The 25,187-nt window shown below is 35.7% G+C and overlaps 1 protein-coding gene across 1 annotated transcript in view; it reads right to left on the bottom strand.

The window, feature by feature from the left end:
• Positions 1 to 18,509, bottom strand: part of ZSWIM2 (zinc finger SWIM-type containing 2) — a 37,536-nt gene extending 19,027 nt beyond the window's left edge. The window contains exons 1-5 of the mRNA XM_039246569.1: positions 18,288 to 18,509; positions 17,042 to 17,118; positions 14,967 to 15,007; positions 8,539 to 8,749; positions 412 to 663 (exon numbers count right to left, since the gene is read on the bottom strand). Coding sequence (XP_039102500.1) covers positions 412 to 663; positions 8,539 to 8,749; positions 14,967 to 15,007; positions 17,042 to 17,118; positions 18,288 to 18,452 — 746 coding nt within the window. The 5' untranslated portion in view covers positions 18,453 to 18,509. The remainder of the gene's footprint in view (positions 1 to 411; positions 664 to 8,538; positions 8,750 to 14,966; positions 15,008 to 17,041; positions 17,119 to 18,287) is intronic.
• Positions 18,510 to 25,187: the final 6,678 nt, after the last annotated feature.

The following is a 25,187-nucleotide window of genomic DNA, read 5'->3' as shown; positions in this document are numbered from 1 at the left end:
CCAATATCCCTCTAGCTCAATCATGGAAGTTTTTGGCAATGTTCTCAATGATGGTTCAAAGGAAGTTATAGAAGCTGAGAGGTCTAGAGGCTGAGGTTCTGAATTTGGGAACTCATTTAGGTCAAAGCAACAAGCCTATGTCCAGCTTCCAGGACAGAATGCTATTTCAGACTCTCAATCTAGACTGGAGTGCAAATCAAATACCTTGTGTCAGTGAAGAAAATGAAACAGTCAGAGTTTTTGAGGTACTAGGCTGACACAGAGCAGCAGTCTGGGAATCCCGAACAAGCAAACACACTACATACAGACAGAAGAACCGGGACTAAATGATTAGTACTCTAACGCTCCAAGTTTCCTAATGTTAAAAAAAAGGTTAGAAAACATGTTTATAATTTTACTGATGACACTTACTTATAACATCTCCCCTCAATTGGAAATTGTTTACAGTTATTACAGGGAATTCCAAGGTGTTTGTCCAGTCGTTCTTTTTCAGCTGCAGTCACAAGTTTGCTAGAGTTTTTGAATTCCTCTAAAATAAGTTTCATCGGTGCAAACTCTTTCCTACACAGAGGACATTTCAACATGGAAGTATCTGATATCATATCCTGATAATTAGCTAGGATCTTCATGCATTTTATATGAACGCTATTGCCACAGCCAAACCTGTTAGAAATAAAATAAGTTTACCATTTGTATAAATCAAAGTTATATATATTTATATAAATAAAACTATCTGTGCTGGATTATAAACATACACACTATTTTAACTAGCTAATTAATCTATCAGCTTTAATTTATATGTCAGAATTCCTAACAAATTCTCCCCAATTCCAATGAAATGATGGTAAAAAAAGTTTTGCATCAGTAAGATCTTTTTCTTGTTTTTTAAGATTTTATTTTTGAGTAATCTCTACTCCCAACCTAGGGCTCAAACCCACAATCCTGAGATTAACAGTTGCATACTCTACTGACTGAGCTACCCAGCCATCCCAATATTTGTCATTTTTAAAGTGAGGATAAATATAATCTTGACCAAAAAGAAAATGATAACAATAATTATTATTTTTGAAATAAAAGGCATCACTGAGAGCAGGGGTATCACCTCATTTTCCTAGATATCCCACAGTCTTTGGTAGTACCTGACATATATCTACTGAGAGAAATAATATTTTGGGAAATAGTTAACAATTTAAAAATATGCAGTAGAAGCAGCCATATGAAAAACTACATGGATGAAAATTTTGGCAAACAATCAGGAGTAAGAAAATGAGAAATTCAATAGGAAATGGTTGCCCAAATATCGAAATCCACCTTTACAATGTCTTGAAGAATAGTATGAATATGAGACTCTCAAGAAATGTTTGTGTATATATGTACAAATTTGAATTATTTAGGTTGAAAGATAGAGTTTGAAAAACTGAAAGGAATGTTTATAATATTAAAAAAGTACTATCTTTACTCTCAGAAAATTCTTCATAACTCATCTAAGCCAATGGCATTTATTCACATGTATGAAACAAAAATGTGAAAATTATCCTACCTTAATAGCTTAAAGTGGACAAAGGAGAAGGGAATAAAGTGGAGTTAGATTTTAATTTTCACCCTTTATATCGTAGCCTAGAAATATTTAGAGTAAGAACAGGACCTCCTACTACATATATGTTAGGAATCAAAAGAAGGCCATTTAAATATAAATTAAGCAATAGGTAAAGCTTTTTGTTGTTTTTCTATCAACATGTCTCATAACAATCAATTAAAAAATATGTTAAATTAGAATTTTTTCATAAGCTTTAAATCTCTAAAGGAAAAAAAAAACATGTAGAAGGCTGGGAAGATGGCAAAGTAGGGGAATCCTGAGATCACCTTGTCCTACAGACACACTGAGATAACAGGTACATCAGTGCAATTAACTTAGAAACAACCCAAAGACTGGCTGAACAGACTTTTCACAGTTCATCGTAGAGAGGATGCAACATTGAAAAGTGTAGAAGGAGCAGAGACATGGTCAAGAACTCAATCCATGGGGAGGCTAACCACCATGGGAGGGACACCACAAGCATGGAGAAATGAGAGAATCAGACCCCACACCAGGCACCTCAGGCACAGGGACCTGCATTGGGAAGACAATTCCCCAAAACATTTGGCTTTGAAAACCAATGGGACTTAACATTGCCAGGTTTTACATCAGCAGGGCCTAGGAGAGCCAAAGGATGATAGGAAACTGAGTCCCCACCCTTAAAGAGCCAGCATAACAAATAACCCAGCCCAGATATAGCAATAAAAGCACCAGTTTGAAAAGCATGGCGGGGGAGGGGGGGGGTACACATGAAGGAGATTTATTTACTAATTTCAGAACATGCCCTAGAAGGGCAAGGATCATTAGGAGACTTCAAGAACAAAAGGGCTGGTGGGTACCATTTCTATCCTCCCCCCAGCCCCATAGGCTAGATACCTGGATGTTTGCAGCAATCAGATAAACACTCTCCACCTATCTTGCTATCACAGTGCTTCCTGCCCTCACATTATCCTGTGGATCCATGTCAACCAACTTGCTCCATTCAGTAGTTGTCCCCCATAGTGGCTCTTGCCCTAACACACTCTGCATGCAGCCCTGCCAAGGACCAGAACCATTCCAAAGCGACTCCTGCTCTCAGGAGAGGAGAAGATAACTACACACACAAGTGAACCCACCATCCCAGCAGCCAAACCTTATAGTTGGCAGCTCAGGGACTTCCCTGTCAATCAGTGCAACAGGAGCATGGGCATACAGACTAGGGGCAGGCAAGGGGTCTGACTTCTGGCCCCATCAACCCATGAAAGCCTCTCAGGAGTGTACCCTGCAGACAGGTGTAACAACAGCCGCAACAGATGGACTGGAGGTAGGCATCAGGTCTGACTTTTGGTTCCATTTACCAATGAAGGTGACAACACAGGAGAGTGCTCTGAAGTTCAGCATGACTGCAGCTCCAATAGACAGGCGACTACTGAGAGTGACTACTGATGCTGCCCAACTACAAGCCTAGCGCTTTTAGATGGGTTCAAATGAAAGCAACATTAACTTATATAGACTATAATAATCATAGGATGTTATATATGAACCTAATGACAATCATACACAAAAAACACCCTTATAATCGATATAGAAAAAATAAAGAGAAAGGAATCCAAGTGTAACCCTAAAGGAAGCCATCAAACCACAAGGGAAGAGAGCAAGAAAGAAGAAAGGAACAGAGAACTACAAAAACCACCATAAAATAAATATCAAAATGGCAATAAGTACATACATATCAATAATGACTTTTAAATGTAAGTCAACTGAATATTCCAGTCAAAAGACACAGGCTGAGTAAATGCATATAGATAAAAAATATATATAGACTCATCTGTATGTCACCTTAAGAGACTCACTTCAGACCTAAAGATATATGCAGATTGAAGATGAAGAGCTAGAAAACCACTTATCATGCAAAGGAAAGTGAAGAGAAAGCTGAAGTAGCAATGCGTATAGTGGACAAAACAGATTTTAAAACAGACTGTGACAAGAGAAAAAAAGGACACTACATAAAGGGAACAATCCAACAAGAGGATAGAACAACTGTAAGTATGTATGCACCCAACATGAAAGCACCGAAATCCAGAAAGGAACTGTTAACAGACATAAAGGAAGAAACTGACAATGATACAATAATAGTAGTGGACTTTAATGCCCCATTACATCAATAGAAACATCAGCCAGATGGAAAATCAAGGAAGGAGTGGCTTTGAATGACAGAATTGGCCAGACGGACCTAACATATATTCAGAACATTACATCCCCAAACAGCAGAAAACACAGCGTTTTCAAGTACACATGGAACGTTCTCCAGAAGAGACTTCATGTTAGGTCACTACATGACTAGTTAGGTCACTATAGATCATCTCAATAAATTTAGTTTAGGATGTTAATGTGATGTGTCATAGTTAGGTCACTATAGGTCATCTCAATAAATTTAGAAAGAATGAAATCTTATCATGTACATTTTCTGATCATGGCAGTATGAAATTAGAAATCAAATAGAACACAAATATATGGAGGATAAATAACATGATACTAAACAATGAATGGATTAATCAAAAAAAATAAAAGAGAAAATAAAAAATACATGGAGACAAATGAAAATGAAAACACACTGGTCCAAAATCTTTGGGATGCAGCAAAAGCTGATCAAGAGGGAAATTTATAGTAATACAGATATACCTCAAGAAGCAAGAAACATTTCTAATAAACAACTTAACCTTATGACTAAAGGAGCTAGAAAAAGAATGTAGCCCAAAGCCAGCAGATGGAAGGAAATAATAAAACTTAAAGTAGCAATAAATGAAATAGAGACAACCCCATTCTCCCAAACAATAGAACAGATCAATGAAACCAGTAGTTGGTTCTTTGAAAAAAATCAATAAAATTGATAAACCTTTCATCAGACTCATCAAGAAAAAATAAGACAGGACTCAAATAAATAAAATCAACAAAAGAAGGAGGAGAGGTGCCTGGGTGGCTCAGTCAGTTAAGCATCCTACTTCAGATCAGGTCATGATCTTATGGTTCATAAGTTCGAGCCCTATGCTGGGCTCTGTGCTGACAGCTCAGAACCTGGAGCCTGTTTTTGATTCTGTGTCTCCCTCTCTCTGCCCCTCCCCTGCTCATTCTCTGTCTTTCTGTCTCTCTAAAAATAAATAAAATATTAAAAAATTAAAAAAAAGAGAAATGAAGAAGGAAAAATAATCAATAGCACAAAAATATAAAGGATTATAAGAGAATATTATAAACAATGTATGCCAACAAACTGGGCAATCTAGAAGAAATGGATAAATAATTTCCTAGAAACATCATCTTCCAAAATGGAATCTATTTCCAATAAGTAATAGAAAATTTAAACAGACCAATTACTAGAAAGGAAATTGAATCAGTAATTAAAAGGCTTGCAACAAAAGTCCAGGACCAGATGGCTTCACAGATGAATTCCACCAAACATTTAAAGAAGAGTTAATACCTATTATTTTCAAACTATTCCAAAAAACAGAAGAGGAAGGAAAGTTTCCAAATTCATTCTATGAAGCCAGTATTATGTTGATACCAAAATCAGATAAAGATACTATAAAGAAAGAGAGAGAGAGAGAGAGAGAGAGGGAGAGAAGTACCTGCCAATCTCTCTGATGAATATAGATGAAAAAGTCCTCATCAAAATATTAGCAAACTGAAAATAACAATACATTAAAAAATGATTCACCATCATAAAATGAAATTTATTCTAGGGATACAAGGGTGGTTCAATATTCATAAATAACTCAACATGACACGTCACATTAACAAGAGAAAGGACAAAAACCATATGATCACCTCAACAAATGCAGAAAAAACATTTGACAATGTACAACATCCATTCATGATAAAAAGCTCTCAGCAAAGTAGGTTTAGAGGAAACATTTCTCAATATAATAAAAATCATATATAAAAAACACACACTAAAATCATACTCAGCAGTGAAGAACTGAGAGCTTTTCCTTTAAGATAATAACAAGACAAGGATATCCACTCTCACTATTTTTATTAAATATATACTGAGGGTCCTAGCCACAGCAATCAGACTAACATAAATAAGTGACACCCAAATTAGTAAGGAAGATATAAAACATTCAGTATTTATAAATGACATAATACTATACATAGTATTTAAAAAATTTTTTTTTAATTTCTGAGAGAGAGAGAGAGAGAGAGAGAGAGAGAGACAGCGTGAGCAGGGGAGGATCAGAGAGAGAAAGGGAGATACAGAATCTGAAACAGGCTCCAGGCTCTTGAGCTAGCACCCAGCAGAGAGCCTGATGCGGGGCTTGAACCCATGAACTGCGAGATCACAACCTGAGCCAAAGTCAGACGCTTAACTAACTGAGCCACCCAGGTGCCCCATACTATACATAATATTAAAAACACCACTAAAACCCACTAGAACTAATAAATGAATTCACTAAGTTCACAGGACACAAAATCAATTTACAGAAATCTGTTAAATTTCTGTATACTAATAATGAAGTAGCAAAAAGAGAAATGAAGAAAAAATCCATTTTTAATTGCATCAGAATTAACAAAATACTTAGGAATAAACCTAGCTATAAAACATTGATCATGGGGCACCTGGCTGGCTCAATCGGTTAAGCGGCCAACTTCAGCTCAGCTCATGATCTCACAGTTCACGAGTTCAAGCCCCAAGTCAGGCTCTGTGCTGACAGCTCAGAGCCTGGAGCCTGCTTCAGATTCTGTGTTTCTGTCTCTCTCTGCCCCTCCTCTGCTCATGCTCTGTCTCTCTGTCTCCCTCTCAAAAATAAATTAAAAAAACATAAAAAACCCCCCAAAACCCAAAAAACATTGATGGAAAACTGAAGATGACACAACAAATGGAAAGATATTCCATGCCCTAGGACTTAAAGAATTAATACTATTAAAATGTCCACACTACCCAAAGCAATCTACAGATTCAATGTAATTTCTATCAGAAGACAAACAACATTTTTTTGCAGAACTAGAACAAAGAATCCTAAAATTTGAACGGAATAGCAAAGATAGCCCAAGAGAGCTTGAGAAAGAAAGACAAAGCTTGCACTTCAAATTCCAAGTTTGAAGATATATATAAAGCTATAGTAATCAAAACAGTAAAATAGACACACAGATCAACAGAACAGAATAGAGAGCCCGAAATTAACACACACTTGTATGTCAATTAATCTACAACAAAGAAGGCAAAAATTTACAATGAGGAAAAGACAGTTTCTTCAACAAATGGTTCTGGGGAAACTAGATAGCTATAGGCAAATGAATGGAACTGGACCACTTTCTTACACCATACACAAAAATCAATTCAAAATGGATTAAAGATCTACATATAAAATCTGGGGTTGCCTGTTTGGCTCAGTCAGTTGAGCATCCAATTCTTGATTTTTGGCTCAGAGAATGAATCCAGGGTTGTGGGATCGAGCCCAGTGCTGGGCTCTGCACTGAACATGGAGCCTGCTTGGAATTCTCTCTCTTCCTCTCTCCCACTCCCCCTGCTCATGCTCTCCCTTTCTTGCTCTAAAATATTAAAGAACAAGAGATCCGAAACCATAAAAATCCCCGAAGAAAATATAGGTAGTAATTTGACTGAAGCCATAGAATCTTTTTTCTAGATATGTCTCCTCAGGCAAGGAAAACAAAAGCCAAATTAAACCATTTGGGACTACATCAAAATTAAAAGCTTTTGCACAGCAAAGGAAACCATCAACAAAACCAAAAGGCAACCTACTGAATGGGGGGAAGATATTGCAAGTATCGTATGTCTGATAGGAGGTAATATCCAAAATATATGGGGCGCCTGGGTGGCTTAGTCAGTTAAATGTCCGACTTTCGCTTAGGTCATGATCTCGCGGTTTGTGGGTTCAAGCCCCGCGTCGGGCTCTGTGCTGACTGCCAGCTCAGAGCCTGGAGCCTGTTTCAGAGTCTGTTACTCCATCTCTCTCTTACCCTACCTTGCTCACGCTCTCTCTCTCTCTCTCTCTCCTAGAAATAAATAAAAATATTTTAAAAAAAAAGAACTTTTGTAACTCAACACTAAAAAACCCCCAAATAATCTGATCAAAAAAATGGGCAGAGGATTTGAACATTTTCCAAGGCAGACATACAGATGGTTGATAGATAAATGAAAAGATGCTCAACATCACAAATCATCAGAGAAATGCAAATGAAAACCACAAAGAGATATCACCTTAAACCTGTCAGAATGGCTGAAATACAAAACACAAGAAATAACAAGTGTTGGCAAGGATGTGGAGAAAAAGGAACCCTCATTCACTGTTGATGGAAATGCAAACTGGTGCAGCCAGTGTGGAAAGCAGTATGGTGGTTCTTCAAAAAATTAAAAACAGAATTACCATGATTTAGTAATTTCACTAAAAGTAATTTACTGAAGGAAAGCAAAAACATGGATTCAAAAGATATATGTACCCTTATGCTTATTGCGGCATATTTACAATAGCCAAGATATGAAAGCAACCCAAATGTCCATCAATAGATGAATGGATAAATAAGGTGTGGTTTACACACACATGCACACAAACACAGAATGAAATATTACTCAACCATAGAAAAGAATGAGACCTTGCCATTTCCTATAATATGGATTAACCTAGAGGGTATAATCCTAAGTGAAATAAATCAGCCAGAGAAAGACAAATACCATATGATTTCACTCATATGTGGAATTTAAGAAACAAAACAAATGAACAACAGCAACAACAAAAAAACCAGCAAAATACCAGACTCTTAAATACAGAGAAGATACTGGTGGTTATTGGAGGGAAGGTGAGTAGGGGAATGGATGAAATAGATAAAACAGATTAAGAGTATACTTATCTTGATGAGTCCTAAGTATTCTACAGAATTATTGAATCATAATACTGTATACCTGAAACTAATATAATGCTGTATTTTAATTATACTTCAATAACAAAGAGAAAGAAAAAACATATCACCTGCAAAATGTGACAGGAAGTTTTTTCTCTAAAAGTACTTCTTGACAAATAGAGCAGATATCATCTGAACCAATTTCCTTCTGTTTAATGTGTCCATCTTCTTCAACATGCACAGTTTCATCATTTGTTCCTTGCTGTGGAGTTTGAACTCGATGTATCCCTCGAAGCAAGTCACTGATTTCTCCTTCCACGAGACCTAACTGCAAAGCACCTGTGAAGAATCCCAGAGTATTAAAATTCAGTGGCAAAATTAGAGATACAGAAATGTAATTAACTTATGCTGAAAGTTGGACTTTTCTTTCACATATCAGACAGTTTTGACTGAATTATTACACTGACATTTACCACTTCTTGTATTCATTTATAAAAAGAATGGAGGTGCCTGGGTGGTTCAGTTGGTTAAGTATCTGACTTCAGCTTAGGTCATGACCTTTTAGTTCATAGGGTCTAGCCCCACTCTGGGCTCTGTGCTGACAGCTCAGATCATGGAGCCTGCTTCAGATTCTGTGTCTCCCTCTCTCTCTGCCCCTCCCCTGCTCATTCTCTCTCTCTCTCTCTCAAAAATAAATAAACATAAAAAAATGAATGGACATTATCTTGTTTCTTCTTATAACTGAAAAGAGTCAGTGCAAATTTGTATTATAAAGGTTTTATATTAATTATATTAGTGTTCATTCTTGGATTGGTGTTGTCTTAGATTTTAATCTGTTCAACTTGTCCATAAACACATATTTTATCAAGATAGAATCAAAAGAAATGGGCACAAATACATAAAGGGGAAACAGGGATATTTGAATAGTTAGTGAAATTAATCTTTGTTAGATGAATAATAAATGAATAGTTAACAGAAGAGCAAGACTCAATGTAGCTACTCTCCTGTCTTGGTTTTCATGTTTCTACAAGAGTGTCCTGGTAGCCACATCTTTCACAGATTTGGTCAGTATTTCTCTGGATAATCTATTTGGTACTGTTGCTTATAACCTTGAGATGGGCATTCTTTGAATTCTGAATTTTCTCCATCCTGCTGTCCTTATAAGAAATTGTTTCTAATACATCTAGTTTTGATCAGAGAACCCTAGATTGTTTATTTCCTACTCCATCCCAGGCTCCTTTCCTTTTCTCTCTCCTTAACATGCCATAATTTAAATGCCATCTGTTATTGGTACCCTTGAATTCTATTCATTTTATATATTATTTAATATATTTAATACATTAGCCAATAAATTTTAAAAATACTTGCAAGATAGTAAAAAACCTTCATTTTTTCTGAAAAGGCTTCCAAATTAAACACTAAGAATACTGAAAACACATAGAAGAATATAGAAATCTCTGTTCCTTGTATGAGGTGGAGTGGCAGGTGGAATGTAAGAAGGTAACATAATTTAATTAACCATTACTTTGGAGGATGAGAGCTATTTGTCACAGAGACAGAGCAACATCTGCTATCTGAAAAAGATGGGGAGGAAAATGAAGAATAAAAATTGTGCTTTTGGGAATAAAGATTTCCTAGGGGAGTAGAATCATTGAAACATAAAAGTTCATAAGAGGAGCTGGCATAAATATCTGATGCGGTATAACATGACTTGGAAAATGAAACAGAAAAAAACTCTCTTGAAATTAATTTACAAAATTAATGTATGAGACTATGAAAGAATATTCTTTTATAGAGAAGAGCAAGACAGCTAATCTTATCAGAAGACAATGGAAGACGTTCAGTTTCATTAACATCAAAGAAAATTAGTTAAAATAAGAATGAGGCACAGACACAGAGTAAAACCTATTGAATAAGCAATAGTAAATCAATGAAATGTTATGTTTGTTGCCTTATGTTATTTCTTTTTTATTTAAAAAATTTTAAAGCATGTTTTATTTATTTCTGAGAGAGAGAGAGAGAGAGAGAGACAGTGTGAGCAGGGGAGAGTCAGAGAGAGAGGGAGACACAGAATCCAAAACAGCCTCCAGGCTCTGAGCTAGCTGTCAGCACAGAGCCCGATGCGGGGCTCGAACCCACAAACTGTGAGATCATGACCTGAGCTGAAGTCGGACACTTAACCAACTGAGCCACCCAGGCACCCCTGTATTTAAAAAGTTATACGAAGGTATTTTAGATCTTCTAAGGGTATGTTAGATGTACGGAAGAATGGAAACTTATTTAATTTGCTAGGAATGAACAGATTACATTGAACCTTGTATGTAGCATTTTTTCATGTTTCGTAGGACAAACTTTTTGTCTAATACCATAGAAATATTATTAACATTTCAAAATATTTCTACATATTTTAAAATTATTTTCTTTGGGACTTGAGTATTCTGTTCATGTCTTTCATTATATGCTTAAGTAATAATATGTACGTAACTGATGGATGTAGGGGTGGGGGGGATGGGCATGGAGGAGGGCACTCGTGGGGATGAGCACTGGGTGTTATGTGGAAACTAATTTGACAATAAACTATTTGTAAAAAAAAAAAAAGTAATAATATGTACGTAAAACATGAATCCTAAACCAAAACTAGCAGAAAATTGATATGTAGCTGAAATTGCAAATGAGCAAAAGTATTTTAAGACCAATTTGGCAATAAATATAGTTGGCAGACATAAAAATATTAATACTTTTACTCCAAAATCTCATTAATGAGACATTAGGCTAAACAAATGATTGAAAGAAGAGAAAGCTTCATGTACAAAGAATATAACAAGCAGTTAGAAATAAATTATATGCCTAACAATAGAATAATCTTAAATAATTTATGATATACCATATTTAGCCATTGATGACTTCAATTGCAGAGATTACACAGCATTGAAAATGGGTATAAAGTAATAGTGTGTGATAAAAGGAGAAGACAAAATTCCCATGGACTATTAGGCATAAATAAACATAAAGTAATAAAGGAAAACAGAAGCCGAAAAGTTTATTGTATCTTTGTAGTGGAAATTAAAATTTTTTTCTTAATCATGGTTCTTATTTTATCTGTAAATATTTAATTAAAAAAAGGAACAGATGACATTTACTAGACAAAAAGAAAAAGAGAAAAAGGAGAAGAGAAGAGGTAAAAATCTAGTTTATACTTTTGGTTTTGACTGCTGTTAGCATTGGAACTTTTAGAATCTTCCTTATAAAAGAAGAGAGGGGAGTTGGATAAACCAAAAGTTTCTTTAATGCCAACATTTATAAAATGAAGAGAAGGATATGTTTTTGACTCTTAGCTATTTTGTCCCTCAGCTCCCTATTAAAAAGTAAACTATAAAAAAAAAAATAGATGTATTTAGAAGAACCTATTAGGTGATAAATGTAGGTTTTGCTGGAAAACATTTATTGGGTGATGGGAAAAATAATGCCCCATGTTAAAAAAACTGACGTCTTTATAATAAAATTCCTTTGTAATCATCTTTGTAAATCTTCAAAAATAAAGGCCGATTGTTTTTGATATGCAACATTAGAACGCAAATATTTGTTTCCTGATTTGGTTTAGAAGAATCTATGAATGATATTCAAAACACTCACATAATCCAAATGAATAACCATTATAGCTTTCTTTAAATTAATTTTCTTGTATGTTTGTTCTAGCTTTCATTAAAAAAATTGTTTTTTATGTTTACTTCTGAGAGAGAGACAGAGACAGAGTGTGAGTAGGGGAGGGGCAGAGAGATAGGGAGACACGGAATCTGAAGCAGGCTCCAGGATCTGAGCTGTCAGCACAGAGCCTGACACGTAGCTTGAACTAATGGACAGTGAGATCATGACCTGAGCTGAAGTCAGTTGCTCAACTGACCGAGCCACCCAGGCACTCCTGTTCTAGCTTTCATTTAAATGATGAACTTTAAGATGACTAAGACTTCTACTTTTTTGAATATTTGTGCAAATAGGATTCTCTCAATGTTGACCAAAACTACTTTTAAATACAGAGATATGAAAGATCTTTTATTTTCGTAGGCAGTATATATTTTTCAAAATTAACATTTAGGATTAAACATTAAAAAACACTAAAAAAAATTGCCTACCATAGACTGATATTTATAAAAAGAACAAGACATGGTTTCTGCCTTTAAGAAGTAAAAAGGAGAGGGGCGCCTGGGTGGCTTAGTCGGTTAAGCGTCCGACTTTCGCTTAGGTCATGATCTCGCGGTTCGTGGGTTCGAGCCCCACGTTGGGCTCTGTGCTGGCTGCCAGCTCAGAGCCTGGAGCCTATTTCGTAGTCTGTGTCTCCCTCTCTCTCTGACCCTCCCCTGCTCACGCTGTCTCTCTCTCTCTCCTAGAAATAAATAAAAAAATATTAAAAAAAAAAAAGAAGTAAAAAGGAGAACAGAATATTAGCTATTAGGTTGATCCATATGAAATTCCTATTTCTGTAAATGAAAAACTCCACAAATGTTAATATTCATTTTTCAGTTTATAAAGAAGTATCTAACAGAGGCTCCTGGCTAATACATAGTACATTAAATATTTGTTGAATTTGGTTGTGTAGAGCTGGATTGTCTAATAGAGTAGCCATTCCACATGTGACTACTAAGCACTTGAAATGTGGTTCATGTGACTAAAAAAACTACATTTCTAATTTTGTTTCATTTAAATTTAAATTGAAAACTCATAATATATAGTTACTGAAAAATTTATAAGTATGTATGTAACACTTTGAGTATTACATGAATCTATTTTTCAACTATTTTATGAAATCTAAATGCAGATCAAATATTTCCAATGAAAATATAGTACCTAAATGAAATGCTCTGTAAGTATAAAATACTAAGACTTTGAAGCCAGTATCAAAAACATTGCACATTTTAAACTGATTACATGTTGATGTAATATTCTGATGTATTAGATTAAATTAAAACATATTAACTTTCCCTGTTTCTTTTTACTCTTTGTAATATGGTTACTAGAAAATTACATATGTGGCTTGCATTGTATTTCTATTAGACAGCACTAGTACGGAAGCTTGTGAAAATGAGATGTAAAACAGTGTGGAGAACAAGTAAGATTTGGAGAGGACGTAAGCACTTAACTTCAGGTGGGTAAAATATAGAAATAGAGAAATAAACAATCTATGTAATATCACACAACCCAATCATTGTGTATGAAGGGATTGGGAGAGAAGATGAAGTAGAGAATTAAGTGACATTTCAGAAAGAAAATTTTGTCTACACTGTGAAGGAGGAAGAAATCAAGTGCAGGCACGGAAAAGAAAGAGGCTCTAGAAGACTCTGAAGGGCTGATGAAGGTTGGACAAAGGTGAGAATGAGGATGGAGAGACGAGAACACTGTTGAGAAGGAGGGAGAATGCAACATGAACGGGATTTATGAAACGACTAGAGGTAGGAGAGAAGAAATCAGGAGGTGAAAAATCAAGGAGAATCCCAAGGTTTCTAGTTTGAGAGACTAAAGAAAAAGGAAAGCCAATATATGAGATAGGGGATACAAGAAGAGAGCAGAAATGGGGGGAAATTTGGTATTTAAAATGTCTGCGGGACTCCAAACCTGAGCTGCTCTGAAGGCAGCTGGAAATAGTGCTTTGTTGATAAGAGAAGTGTAAAATGAGAGAAGAATACAAAGGAAAAGTGCCTGTGAGACACTAATATTCATTTATTATCTAGTACGACTTTTAAATGTTTACTGTGATTGTACTTATTTGATAGTGGAGGGGGGGGACTGAACTTGGCTAAATAAAACCAATACTCTTTGAACTGAAAAAAATGGAAAACTGATTATTACTTTACTTCTGTATGAATATTACAGACATTTCCCAATACATTTGCCATTTCGTTCTTAGATGGGTCTATTGTAGGTCAAATAACCACATGACTACAGGAACAATTCCATAATGACAATACCTTTTTTAAATAAAATCTATAAATCCAAATGACCTATAGCAAAATTATTTTTGAATTCTCTAGAACTTAAAGTTATACAACTATATGTTTGACTCTAAACTCAATTTAAGTACTGTCATAAAAAACTATTTTACTCTTAAATATATATGTTTATATCTATATTTTTGCATATAAATTTCAGTCACTAGACATTTTTGAATGAAATTATGTGCCATGTCAACTGTCTATTGCTGGGATCTAAAAAAATTACATTTCTTATTTTTCCTGTAATTAAAGTAAATTTACCTCTAAATTTACATCTAGAAACCACTGTGAATCTTTGCTTAGAACACATGAAGGAAATTTTGCCTTCAGAATAACTGGCTATTGTTTCATCCCTTTTTTTGTTAAGTGCCTCTGAATTTGAAATGACATATAAAGTTACATTTTTTTATTAAGGAAGAAAAATGTGCCAAGTGTCTTAAATGTAACAAACTGAGCTATGGGTACTTGTCACATTGCCTAGGAAAATAATTGTTTACCTTTAGAATATGTCTAAACAAAAAATTATTAAATATGTTAACTTCAAAATAATAAAAAAAGAAAACACAACTTACATTCATGATTTCTTGGAAGCTTGAATTTTTTCAACAAGACCCTAATATTCACAGGTGGAAGACCAAAATAAATATTTATTTATGACATAACTTAAAAAGATATATTTTAAGTTTAGATTAGGAGTAGCATTATAGAATTTATATTGCTGATGGTGTTATAAATAAACTTAACATTCTCATCAGTTTTCTGTTATAATAGTAGTTAACTGTACTGAAATTAAAATAAAAAATTCATACAAAAATAGTAGTTAAATGTATGTTTTAAAGTAAGCATATACGAAAAAAGTATGATAAATGAAAATGAAAGACATATAATTAAGAGATTTGTCGGAGACAGTCCACGTATTTCTTTATAATATACAATTGTTCACGGAGACAGGTTAGTGAGGGAAGGAGATATTCATTGTAATTGCTTTAAACTTCCCTAGAAGTTTCTTAGTCCTGAAAATGGAGTAATTTTGTAGACAGTACCAAATACTGTTTTCCTGCATATACCACTTGAATGTATGACAGAAAAAGTACTTCAAATATTGCCAATTGAAGTGGAACGTGACTTTTTTAAAATCAGAAATACATATAAAATTCTTACATAAGTGTATTAAATAAACTTTAGTGTATTAAATACTTGAATTATATTTCCATTTAGTTTGGTTAATATACTGTAAAAACCAGGTAACATTATACAGAAATGAGAACAGAAGGCCCTTGCCCTGAGGAAGCTAGCATTAAAACAATGAAAAAAAACTATTCTAATAAACGTAACTTATTATTTTTAATATTAAAACCAAACTGCAAGTTTTTAAATATCTTCTATGCTAACTAGAGCAAACTGTTGGTAGCAATGTTCAATGAAAACTGATCAAAATAAAACAACAAAAGCTTGGTAAATACAAGCTTTGGAAACAAAGCTATATACATATATATATTTTTTCTAATTATAAACAAAAGCATTCAAAATGTGAGATACACACACTTCTCTCAATTTTTAGTTTGATTTGATTTACCTTCCAATTTCAGTCACAAACCGTATATAATTATACAGTTCACGACTTGTTCATATATTCATGACTTGTTTTACCTACAGATAGGTAAAACAAAATGAGTTGAAAGAATAAAAAAATGGAAAGAATGGAAAGAATTCCAAACTAATTCCAAACACTGAATGAAAAGAATTTTTTTTTTTAATTTTCATTTTTGGGATTTCCCTGCAAGTAGGTTCTGCCACTAGAGGAAAACTTTCAGATTCAACAGAAGTAATTCTCAGTGTAGTCCTACTATTGTCTTGAAAGATTCACAGTAAAATGCTTATTGAAAATAAAAATAATACATTAGAAAATATCATAATAGAAAAACAAAACATAATGAGGGGCACCTGGGTGGCTCAGTCGGTTGAGTGAGTTTGGCTCAGGTCATGATCTAACGGTTCCTGGGTTTGAGCCTCACAGCGGACTCTGCTTACAGCTCAGAGCCTGGAGCCTGTTTCAGATTCTGTGTCTCCTTCTCTCTCTGACCCTCCCTGGCTCACACTCTGTCTCTCACTCTCAAAAATAAATAAACATTTAAAAAATTTAAAAAGTAATAAAAATTAAAAAAAAATGATTTTTTTGTTATTAATTTGTTTGTTGTACTACATTTACAAAGAAAACAAACAATGCACCCAGCAGAAAGAATAAAAATAAAAATGTATTTGGGGATTTATTTTTAACTGACAGCAAATAGAAATCCTATAGTGAGAACATAATTATTATTATTGAATCACGGAGGGTTTTTTTTTTTTTCTGTTTTATAGTTAGGTTTCACATTTGTACATAATAAGAATCTAAAAAGTGATTTTTCATATTATAAATATTAACATTTAAACCTTGCAGAGGTGGTAGTATGTTTCTCAAGTTAAACTTTAATTTTCAGAATGAAATAAAATACCCCAAAATATGCTGAAAAAGTACAGCCATTTTACCTTTATCTATAGCCTTTTACCTCCCAACAACAAATTTCTTTTACTTTCGGTTCAAATTATGAAAAAGGCAATATACCAAGACGTGCCTTTGTGGCAGGTCTTCATTACAGCTACTCACCAGCAGATGTGTCTACAAAGTTCCCCTCCTTTCAGAAACGTGGAACAGTTACAAACATGAGGATTTCCTAAAAAAACCTTTAAAAGAAAAATGCATACTTAAAAAAAAAAAAACAGTTAATTTTTAGAGTTAGAGTAAAACTAACTTAATAGATGATAGGATTAAAAGATAGGTGACTCCAAAGGTTGAATATAATCTATGGACACATCTTAACTCCTGATACCCGTCTGCAGGCAGATTTATCACTTTCTTATTGTCTTGGTTAGCAGCCCGAAGCATCAATTAAGCTTAGGTGACCTACACTCAGGCAGGTGAAAAGAAACCTAATTTTAAAAACTAAAAAATATATCTATATCTAACTAACTAACTAACTAACTAACTATAAACAAGTTCATTCTGCCTTGCAGTGGAGTTAAAGACATTTTGTAAATTAGCTCATCTTGGATTTCTGTTTGTTTTGTACACTTAATTGGTACATAATTTTACTTGAGAAGAATAATTATATTCACCAAGTTTATATTGGCTAAGATAAATTTTAAACTAAGTGTTATAAGGGACAAAGTAAAATAAATATCTTAAATAAGCACAGGCTAGTAATTTTATTTAGTACTTAAAATGCAGGAAACTAAATTAAAATTTTCCAAATCAACACCGGCAGGTGGCATAGTGGCTGACTTTGAGTGGCAAGAGTGGGATATGCAAATATAAAATATCTGTTTTTTTTCAGCAAACTTTAAAAGAATTTTTATTAAGACCTTTCCAAGGCATCACCACCTAAACGGTACTTTAAAAGGATCTTGGAGTTTGAGAGTGGCTAAAGAGTAAAGAAAAATCGATTTTATTTACTTAGTAAATATTTCCAGTATGAAATAGGTCGTAGGATTTTCATTTCGTTTTAGTTACAGGGCTCGTGACTGCCAACAACGGATCCAAGGACGCACGTAATGCAAAGCATAGATTTAAATAAAACGTCTCACATTTTCAAGCCTAAAGATCAAGCAAGTGCCATCATCTTACAAGAGTTGGATGCCGTTCTGGAGTCCTGACTTCCCAAAATGAAACTTTTCCGACAAAATACTATTGCCCTCAATTTGCACATCTTTAGAATTTGGATCTCGCTTGGCTGGGGTGAGTGTGGCAGCGAGAATCCGCTGGGATTGTGAAGGTGGCTAGAAACCAGGAAGGTCCAGGAGGACCGGGCGGGTGGGCCTGGCGGGGTTGGAGGCGAGCTGGAGGCGGTAATTACTCGGAAATCCCTGTTTTCCGGCTCCTCCTCCCTCAGCAGGAAGCCAGTGGGGCCCATCTCTCGTAGGAGGTAGATCCTGCCGCTCAGCGCCTGGTCCTGTTGCCCGCTGAGGTGGTTGTTCAAGTGTCTTCGCCTTTCAGAGGCTTTACAGCCTGGGCGATGCATCTTGCTTGGGAGCGGGTGAAGGCAGCTCCTCTACGAGGCTCTCCGTGTGGCCGCGGTCTCCATGACAACGGCGTGCCGGCCGGTTGCCTTGGTGATGGAGGTTGAGCTTTCTGGTGTCCCAGAGTGCCTTGCGCCAAGCTGCAGCTGGCGACCGAGGCGCAAGGCGAGGAGGGTGTCGATTCCGCAGCTCAGAGCTGCCTCCACTCCTTCCTGCAGCCACGTTCCTGGCTGAGAAGTGTTTCTAATACTCACCTGCCCAGTTTAAAAGCTGGAGGCCAGAGGCATAGCTGTCAAATCTCTCGCTTTCCTTTTGCTGGTTCCCCGCAGGCAGGGTTGGTGAATTACGTGTGTTAGGACAGTCGCACAACCTGGTTACTGTTTAGGCTCTGCCTGCTAAAATTATCCTGTGATGATTCATCATCTTTATCAGAAAGCCCAGAGTGACTGTTTTTGTTCAGCAGTATTCCACCAACATTTCCCGAGTGCTCATTATGTGCATAATCTAAGCGAGTCACTGGGGGAAGAGACGGGCGTCTAACTCCTAAGGAGCTAAATCCTTAAATCGGGATGTGTGCAGGGGGCGGGTGTGGTTTTAAAGCTAGAGGAACATTTCTAAATGGAATATTTAGATAAGTATGGGGGGCGGGGGGTGGTGCTGAATCCATTGACTCTGTCTTCTAAATCTACAGTCTCTAAGGAATAAGATTTTTGAGGTATGCAATGTTGATTCAGTAATTCACATTGTCTATGAACTGTGTTACCGCATTCTAGTGGAAGAGCTGTAATAAAGTTGAGTCAAGTAAAGAAGCCATGTCACTAGAATCTTCCTAAGAAATTGAAATCAGGAAATAGCTACTTGGTGATCCAGTAACATAAGCGAAGATGGAGGATACCTGTCCCATTTTATCATAGGAGGAAGCCGTAACAAGACTATGTCAAGAGCAGAGAGGAGAAAATGGCAAAGGCCAAGATATGCGAGAAGATAATGGAAAATGTAGCTTGCACATGTGAAATGTGCAAACTCCACCCAATCCTAGATCTAAGGTCTTAATTTACTGAAAATTATTACTACATTCCTATTTCGTTAACAACTAACATATATGACCATAATCCGAATTTTACTGTCAATTTAATGGTGCTAGGTATTAAAGTAAAATATACTTTAGGGGAAAACCTCATTGAAACCAAAAGAAATTACAAATTGAATTAACTTAGTTTGTTTATTAATATTTATAATTTGAAAATTCAAAACAAATTACAATCTACACTTTGTATTTAACAAGAAGAGATGGGTTTCAGAGTGAAGGCATTTTATTCAACTGCCATTCCCCCCCCTATTATATAGAATATCTCTTTGTATATAATATACCCCTGAGGTATATATATAGTTATTTAAGAATTACCTTGAAGAGAACTTTATAAAATAAACAATAGCAAATAATTGTTAAAACTGTTATTACTTATAATTAGATGATACTTATGTGTAAGTGATAAGCATCATTTCAGAAAGGTCATATGTTTAAGACACAAAAGACTTCATGTAAGCTAAATGTAGCTTCATAAATTCCATTTTGGGGCGGGTTGATAAACATAGGAGTATTCATACTTTCATGGAAGTTAAAAAGAGAAAGCACAGATTGTTAGACAGAACTTCAGTCTAGATATAAGACATTTGTTTTTATATCTGTCAGTTAAGACTTTAAAAACGTTCTTATAGCCAGGTGACTCTCCCATATGTTTCCTTCATCACTTAAGAGTGTGGGACAAGAGTAATATTTGCAAATATTAAATCAGGGAATAAAATTTCTCCCATAAGTTTATCATGTTCCCTTCCAAGTTACATTCTGAAGCATATTGCCCCAGGATGAGGAAAGTGGTTAGTACTAGAAATGAGTCACTGATAACCTTTGAGTTTCATGAATTAAGTTATAGCCCCTTTAGCAGTACAACTTAGCCATAAAAGACAGGAATTAATACATTTTATAAATAAGTGAATCTTAACTATAATAGGGTAAGATAGAAAAACCTGGGCCTAGATTATTAGACTTGGAATAGTGGAAGAGAATGCCCTTGGGGAACGGAAGGAAGACTAACAGAAGTCAGTGGAAGAAGTCAGCTGCTAATCTCAGTGTGGGTGTGTTTGTGTTGGGGTGAGGGTGGGAGTATGTGAGGGTGGGGTAAGGGATGGACTGAAACATTGAGATTGGTTTTGGGAAGAGGGAAAACACCCAGGGAAGGTGTGTTTACTTTTGGAATAGTGTCAGAGAGGTGCAGGTTACTGGGAAGCTTCAGCTTTTGGCTTAGTGTCCCCCAACACAAAGGGAGCAATATGCAGAGGTGCCAGTGGAAGATAGATAGTAAGTGAACTGCTTGTAATGTCCTGGTCCTCAAGGATTAAAGACATATACTGAATATAGGAGTTTGTGTTTACATGTAAAGAATGGGCACAAGAGGAAGAATACTAGTGTCTGATTAAGAAGATGCAGAACTCAACAATTTCAAGATACTAGATATTGGCAAAGAGAACCGAGGACTCCAATGTGGGTGCTTCAACGTGCAACCCCCCCCTTTTTTTTTAAATCAAAGTCTAATAGGGCCAGTTCCCAGTTGGTCCCTGACCCCTCTTTTCTTAGAGCATTTTTATAGCAAACTTTAAATTTTAATTTTTTCCTTTGTCCCTTTGCGATGTACCTCTTCTCCCAGCCTCTTGCCAGTTTTACAACACAGTAGTGTATTTCTGAAGGACCTGGGAGCCATCCTTTTGGAATGGAATCATCAAGAATGATAGTGCCCCCTGCCTGGGTGGCTCAGTCAGTTGAGCCAACTGGGATCTTGGTTTTGACTGGAGTCATGATCTTTTCAGGAGTCTGAGCCCTGTGCTGGGCTCTACACTGGCAGTGTGCAGCTTGATTGGGATTCTCTCTCCCCTTCTCTCTCTGCCCCTCCCCCACTTGCACTGTCTTTGTCTCTCTCAAAGTAAATGAAATAAACTTAAAAAAAAAAAAAAAGAATGATAGTGCTTCCATCTCCCAGTCTTTGTGGCAGTATGAAACCTAACTTTGGCAATCACCAATTAGCAGTGACAGATGGCCTAATTGCATTGACCAACTCCCTTCCTAACAACCTTCTCCAATACTTTTCCACTAACTTGCTGCAGCCTTCAAAATGCTCCTTTTGTTTCAATGTAATTAAGGTCAATCTCTCTCTCCCTTACTGCAATCTTTTTTTCTTTCTTTTATTTTCTCTCTCTCTTTTTTTTTTTTTTTGAGAGAGAGAGCGAGCAAGCAGGGGAGAGGAGCAGAGGAGAGAGAGAATCTTGAGCAGTCTCCATGTTCACCTCAGAGCCCCATGCAGGCTCAATCCCACAATCCTGGGATCATGACCTGAGCCAAAATTTAGAGTTGAATGCTTAACTGACTAAGCCATTCAAGTGCCATTTTGAGTAAGTCTTCCTTGCTCGTTTAACCTTGTCCAGTTCAATTTTTCTTTATCAATAGATACTAATTTATCTAAAAAAGACTATTAAATCAGACTAAGCTTCATTCACTAGAGTTTTTCTTTTTTTCTTGTGCTCAAGTGGGATGGTAGCTAACAAAGGTGATTGGATCATTTACAGAGAAAACACACTTCAGTTTTTTGCACATCCAAGTGTAATAGAAATAAATTTGCAACCTACTGTGAGTGTGATTGGGACTTTTAGTTTAAGATGCCAGACCACATAGGTAATTTTGGTTCCTCTTCCATCTGAAGAGCCTTTGGGGGAAAAAAAAAAGTAAAAAGTTTCAACCTCTGCCACTGAAAAAACTAGGGAGGACTGAGGTAGATAGACTTCTAAGAATGACCCCAATGACCTTTGCCCTTCTATAATTCCCTATCCCGTGAATGTCTGTTACATGGCCACAGAGATTTTGCTGATGTAATTAAGGTTGCTGCCAGTTGACTTTGAGTTAATTAAGAAGGAGATGATTTGGGTCACCTGATTTAATCATACAACTCCTTTAAAATTAAGCACAGAGTTTTTTCTGGCTGGTGGCAGAAGGAAAGGTCTGAGATGAAGTGTAATTTTCTTGAAGATGAAGGATTCTGGCTTAAAGGAATGCTGGGGGCCTCTGGAGGAAGAAAGTAGCCTCTGGCTGAGAGCCAAAAAAAAAAAAAAAATGGCGACTTAGACCTATAGCAGTAAGGAATTGGATGTTGCCAGCAACCTAAATAAAGTTGAAATCAGATTCTTCCTTAGACCTTTCAGATAAGAGTACAGACTGGCTGACACCTTGATTTCAGCCTTGTAATACTCTGAACAGAGAACGCAGCTGGGCCTGCCTCACCTTCTGACCTACTGAACTGTGACCTAATGTTGTTTTAAGCCACTGTTTGTGGTAATTTTTTTTAAACCAATAGGAAATGAATATATGGGGCCACTGGCAAAATTTCAGCAACTGCTATAGGAACAAATATGAATGGAGAGTGCTGATTGTCTTAGGGGGAATAAGTAAAGGTATGAACATGAAACAGTTTACTCCTTGTTATCTGCTAACATTCGGTTGGACAAGAGAATCACTCTGGCTGGTTCCAAGTACAAAATAATTTATTATAGGATCTAAGTTAGCTTGTAAAATGTCTAGTGAGGCCACAGAGATCAAGCTTTGATCATATACTAAAGTGGGGCACTCAGGAAAATTGTCCACTCATACCATGAGATTTTTTTTTTTTTTTGCAGTGGAAGTACCTCTGAGTCACTCAAGAAGCTAGGGACTGGACATCAGTATCTCCACTATTGTTGCAGAAAACAAGACTTCAAAACTGTAATTGATAGTTGGGCTTCATGGTCTCAAGAGCTTCACTTCTACCTTTCAGGTCTTGGCAGAAGCTAGTAATGTACTACTATCTGGAAGCCAAAAGAAAAAACATCTGGGAAATACGGAAAGGTGGTTTTAAGAAATTAGACAAGTAACAAAATGGGTAAGAGGGGGAGGTTAAAATAATTTGGTCAGCCAAAAGGGAACAATTAGAGAATCAGAAAGAGCTTTTTGGTTTTAAAAATGATTGTGAAATTAAAAAAAAAAAAAATCCCACTACAAAGGGAACTTACCTTCAAGTGGAAAGAGCTTATCAAGAGTTAACCAGGATAAATGACTAATAATCACTACCATACTTAGATTTTGAACACTAAATTTTGAACACTAAAGAGAATGAGAAAACCTGCTTACAGAATTAAAAATATAGGAGTACATGGGTGGCTCAGTTGGTTGAGCATCTGATTCTTGATTTTTGCTCAGGTCATGATTTTAGGGTGAAAATGAGCCCTGCATTGGGCTCTCTGCTGACGGCATGGGGCCTTCTTGGGATTCTCTCACTCTATCTCTTCCCTTCTCCTGCTCATGCTCACTCTCTGTCAAAATAAACAAACATTAAAAAAAGAGAATTAAAAAATTGGTTTAAAAAGGCAAAAATTAGATAAGCATCAAATTTTTAATTTGCATTTATATATAGCGAAGTAGGACTCTGAAAATCTATCATGCATGTTAATGAGTGAAGAACTAGAGGGTATATACTAGGAAAACCAGGGTCATTTTAATTTTATGTTTGTATATAATTATTTTGTTGCTAATTTTATGTTTAAGTGGTTTCTATTAATCAACACCTGTCCTTTTATAACATAGCTTCTCTGTTTTCTTTAGTTGATTCACTTCTTGATTGGTTTGAATAGTTTCTTGAATAGTTTTTGCAGGAACAGAATGTACGATATATATTTTCCGCAGTTTTGAATAACCTAAATTGTCTTAAAATTGGTTTCACAGGTGAAAGACAATTTGGCTGGCTACAAAATACTTGGATAAAAATATTTCTCCTCTAACCCTAAAAATACTGCTATGTATTTTGCAGGTGATCCATGATATAGAGGGTATAAAGCTGAGACTAGTCTAATTTTTTATTCTGCATGTATTAGTAATATTTTAAAAAATTCTTTATAATCAACCAGGATCATTTCATAAGCTGTTTCCATTAATTTTTTTTTTTTTTTTTGGCACTTGGTCAACATTGTGTCTTCGTCTATGATATTATTGCTTCTGTTGCATTGAAAAGAATACAAATTATATTTTGTATCTGATTTATTTGCTTATTTTTGGTAATTCTTATCTATTATTTACTGTTTCATTATTTTTTTTCCTCAATGTTTTCTTCTGCTTTCTGCGAGAGCTTTTCTTTTCCAACTTTTATTGAGAAATAACTGCCATATATGACTGCATAAGTTTCAGACATATGGCCTATTGATTTGATTTATATACGTTGTGAAATAATAGCCACTATAGGTTCTGCTAACATCTGTCTTATAGTATAAATACAATAAAAGGAAAAGGAAGGAAGAAAAAAGGAAAAACAAATTCTCTTTGTGATGAGAACTCTTGGGATTTATTCTCTTAACAATTCTGTATGTCATACAGTGGTGTTTGCTATCATCGTCATGTACGTTCCATCCCTAGTACTGATTGGTAACTGGAAGTTTGCACCTTGTGACCACCTTCCTCCTATCCACCTAATTCCCCTCCCCCATCTCGGGGACCACAAGTCTGATGTCTTTTATGAGTTAGCTTTGTTTTATTTTGTTTTAGAGTCCACATATAGTAATTCTCTTTTTCTGTTTGACTTATTTCACCTAGCATAATGCCTTCAAGGTCCTTCATGTTGACACAAATGGTAGGATTTCCTGTGTTATTTATTTGTTTGTTTATGGCT

This window comes from Hyaena hyaena, unplaced genomic scaffold, assembly GCF_003009895.1.
Source record: "Hyaena hyaena isolate Hyena2069 unplaced genomic scaffold, ASM300989v1 scaffold_283, whole genome shotgun sequence".
Lineage (NCBI taxonomy): Eukaryota > Metazoa > Chordata > Mammalia > Carnivora > Hyaenidae > Hyaena > Hyaena hyaena.
The sequence above is the reverse complement of the archived record's forward strand: the minus strand, read 5'-3'. Positions and strand labels throughout refer to the sequence as shown.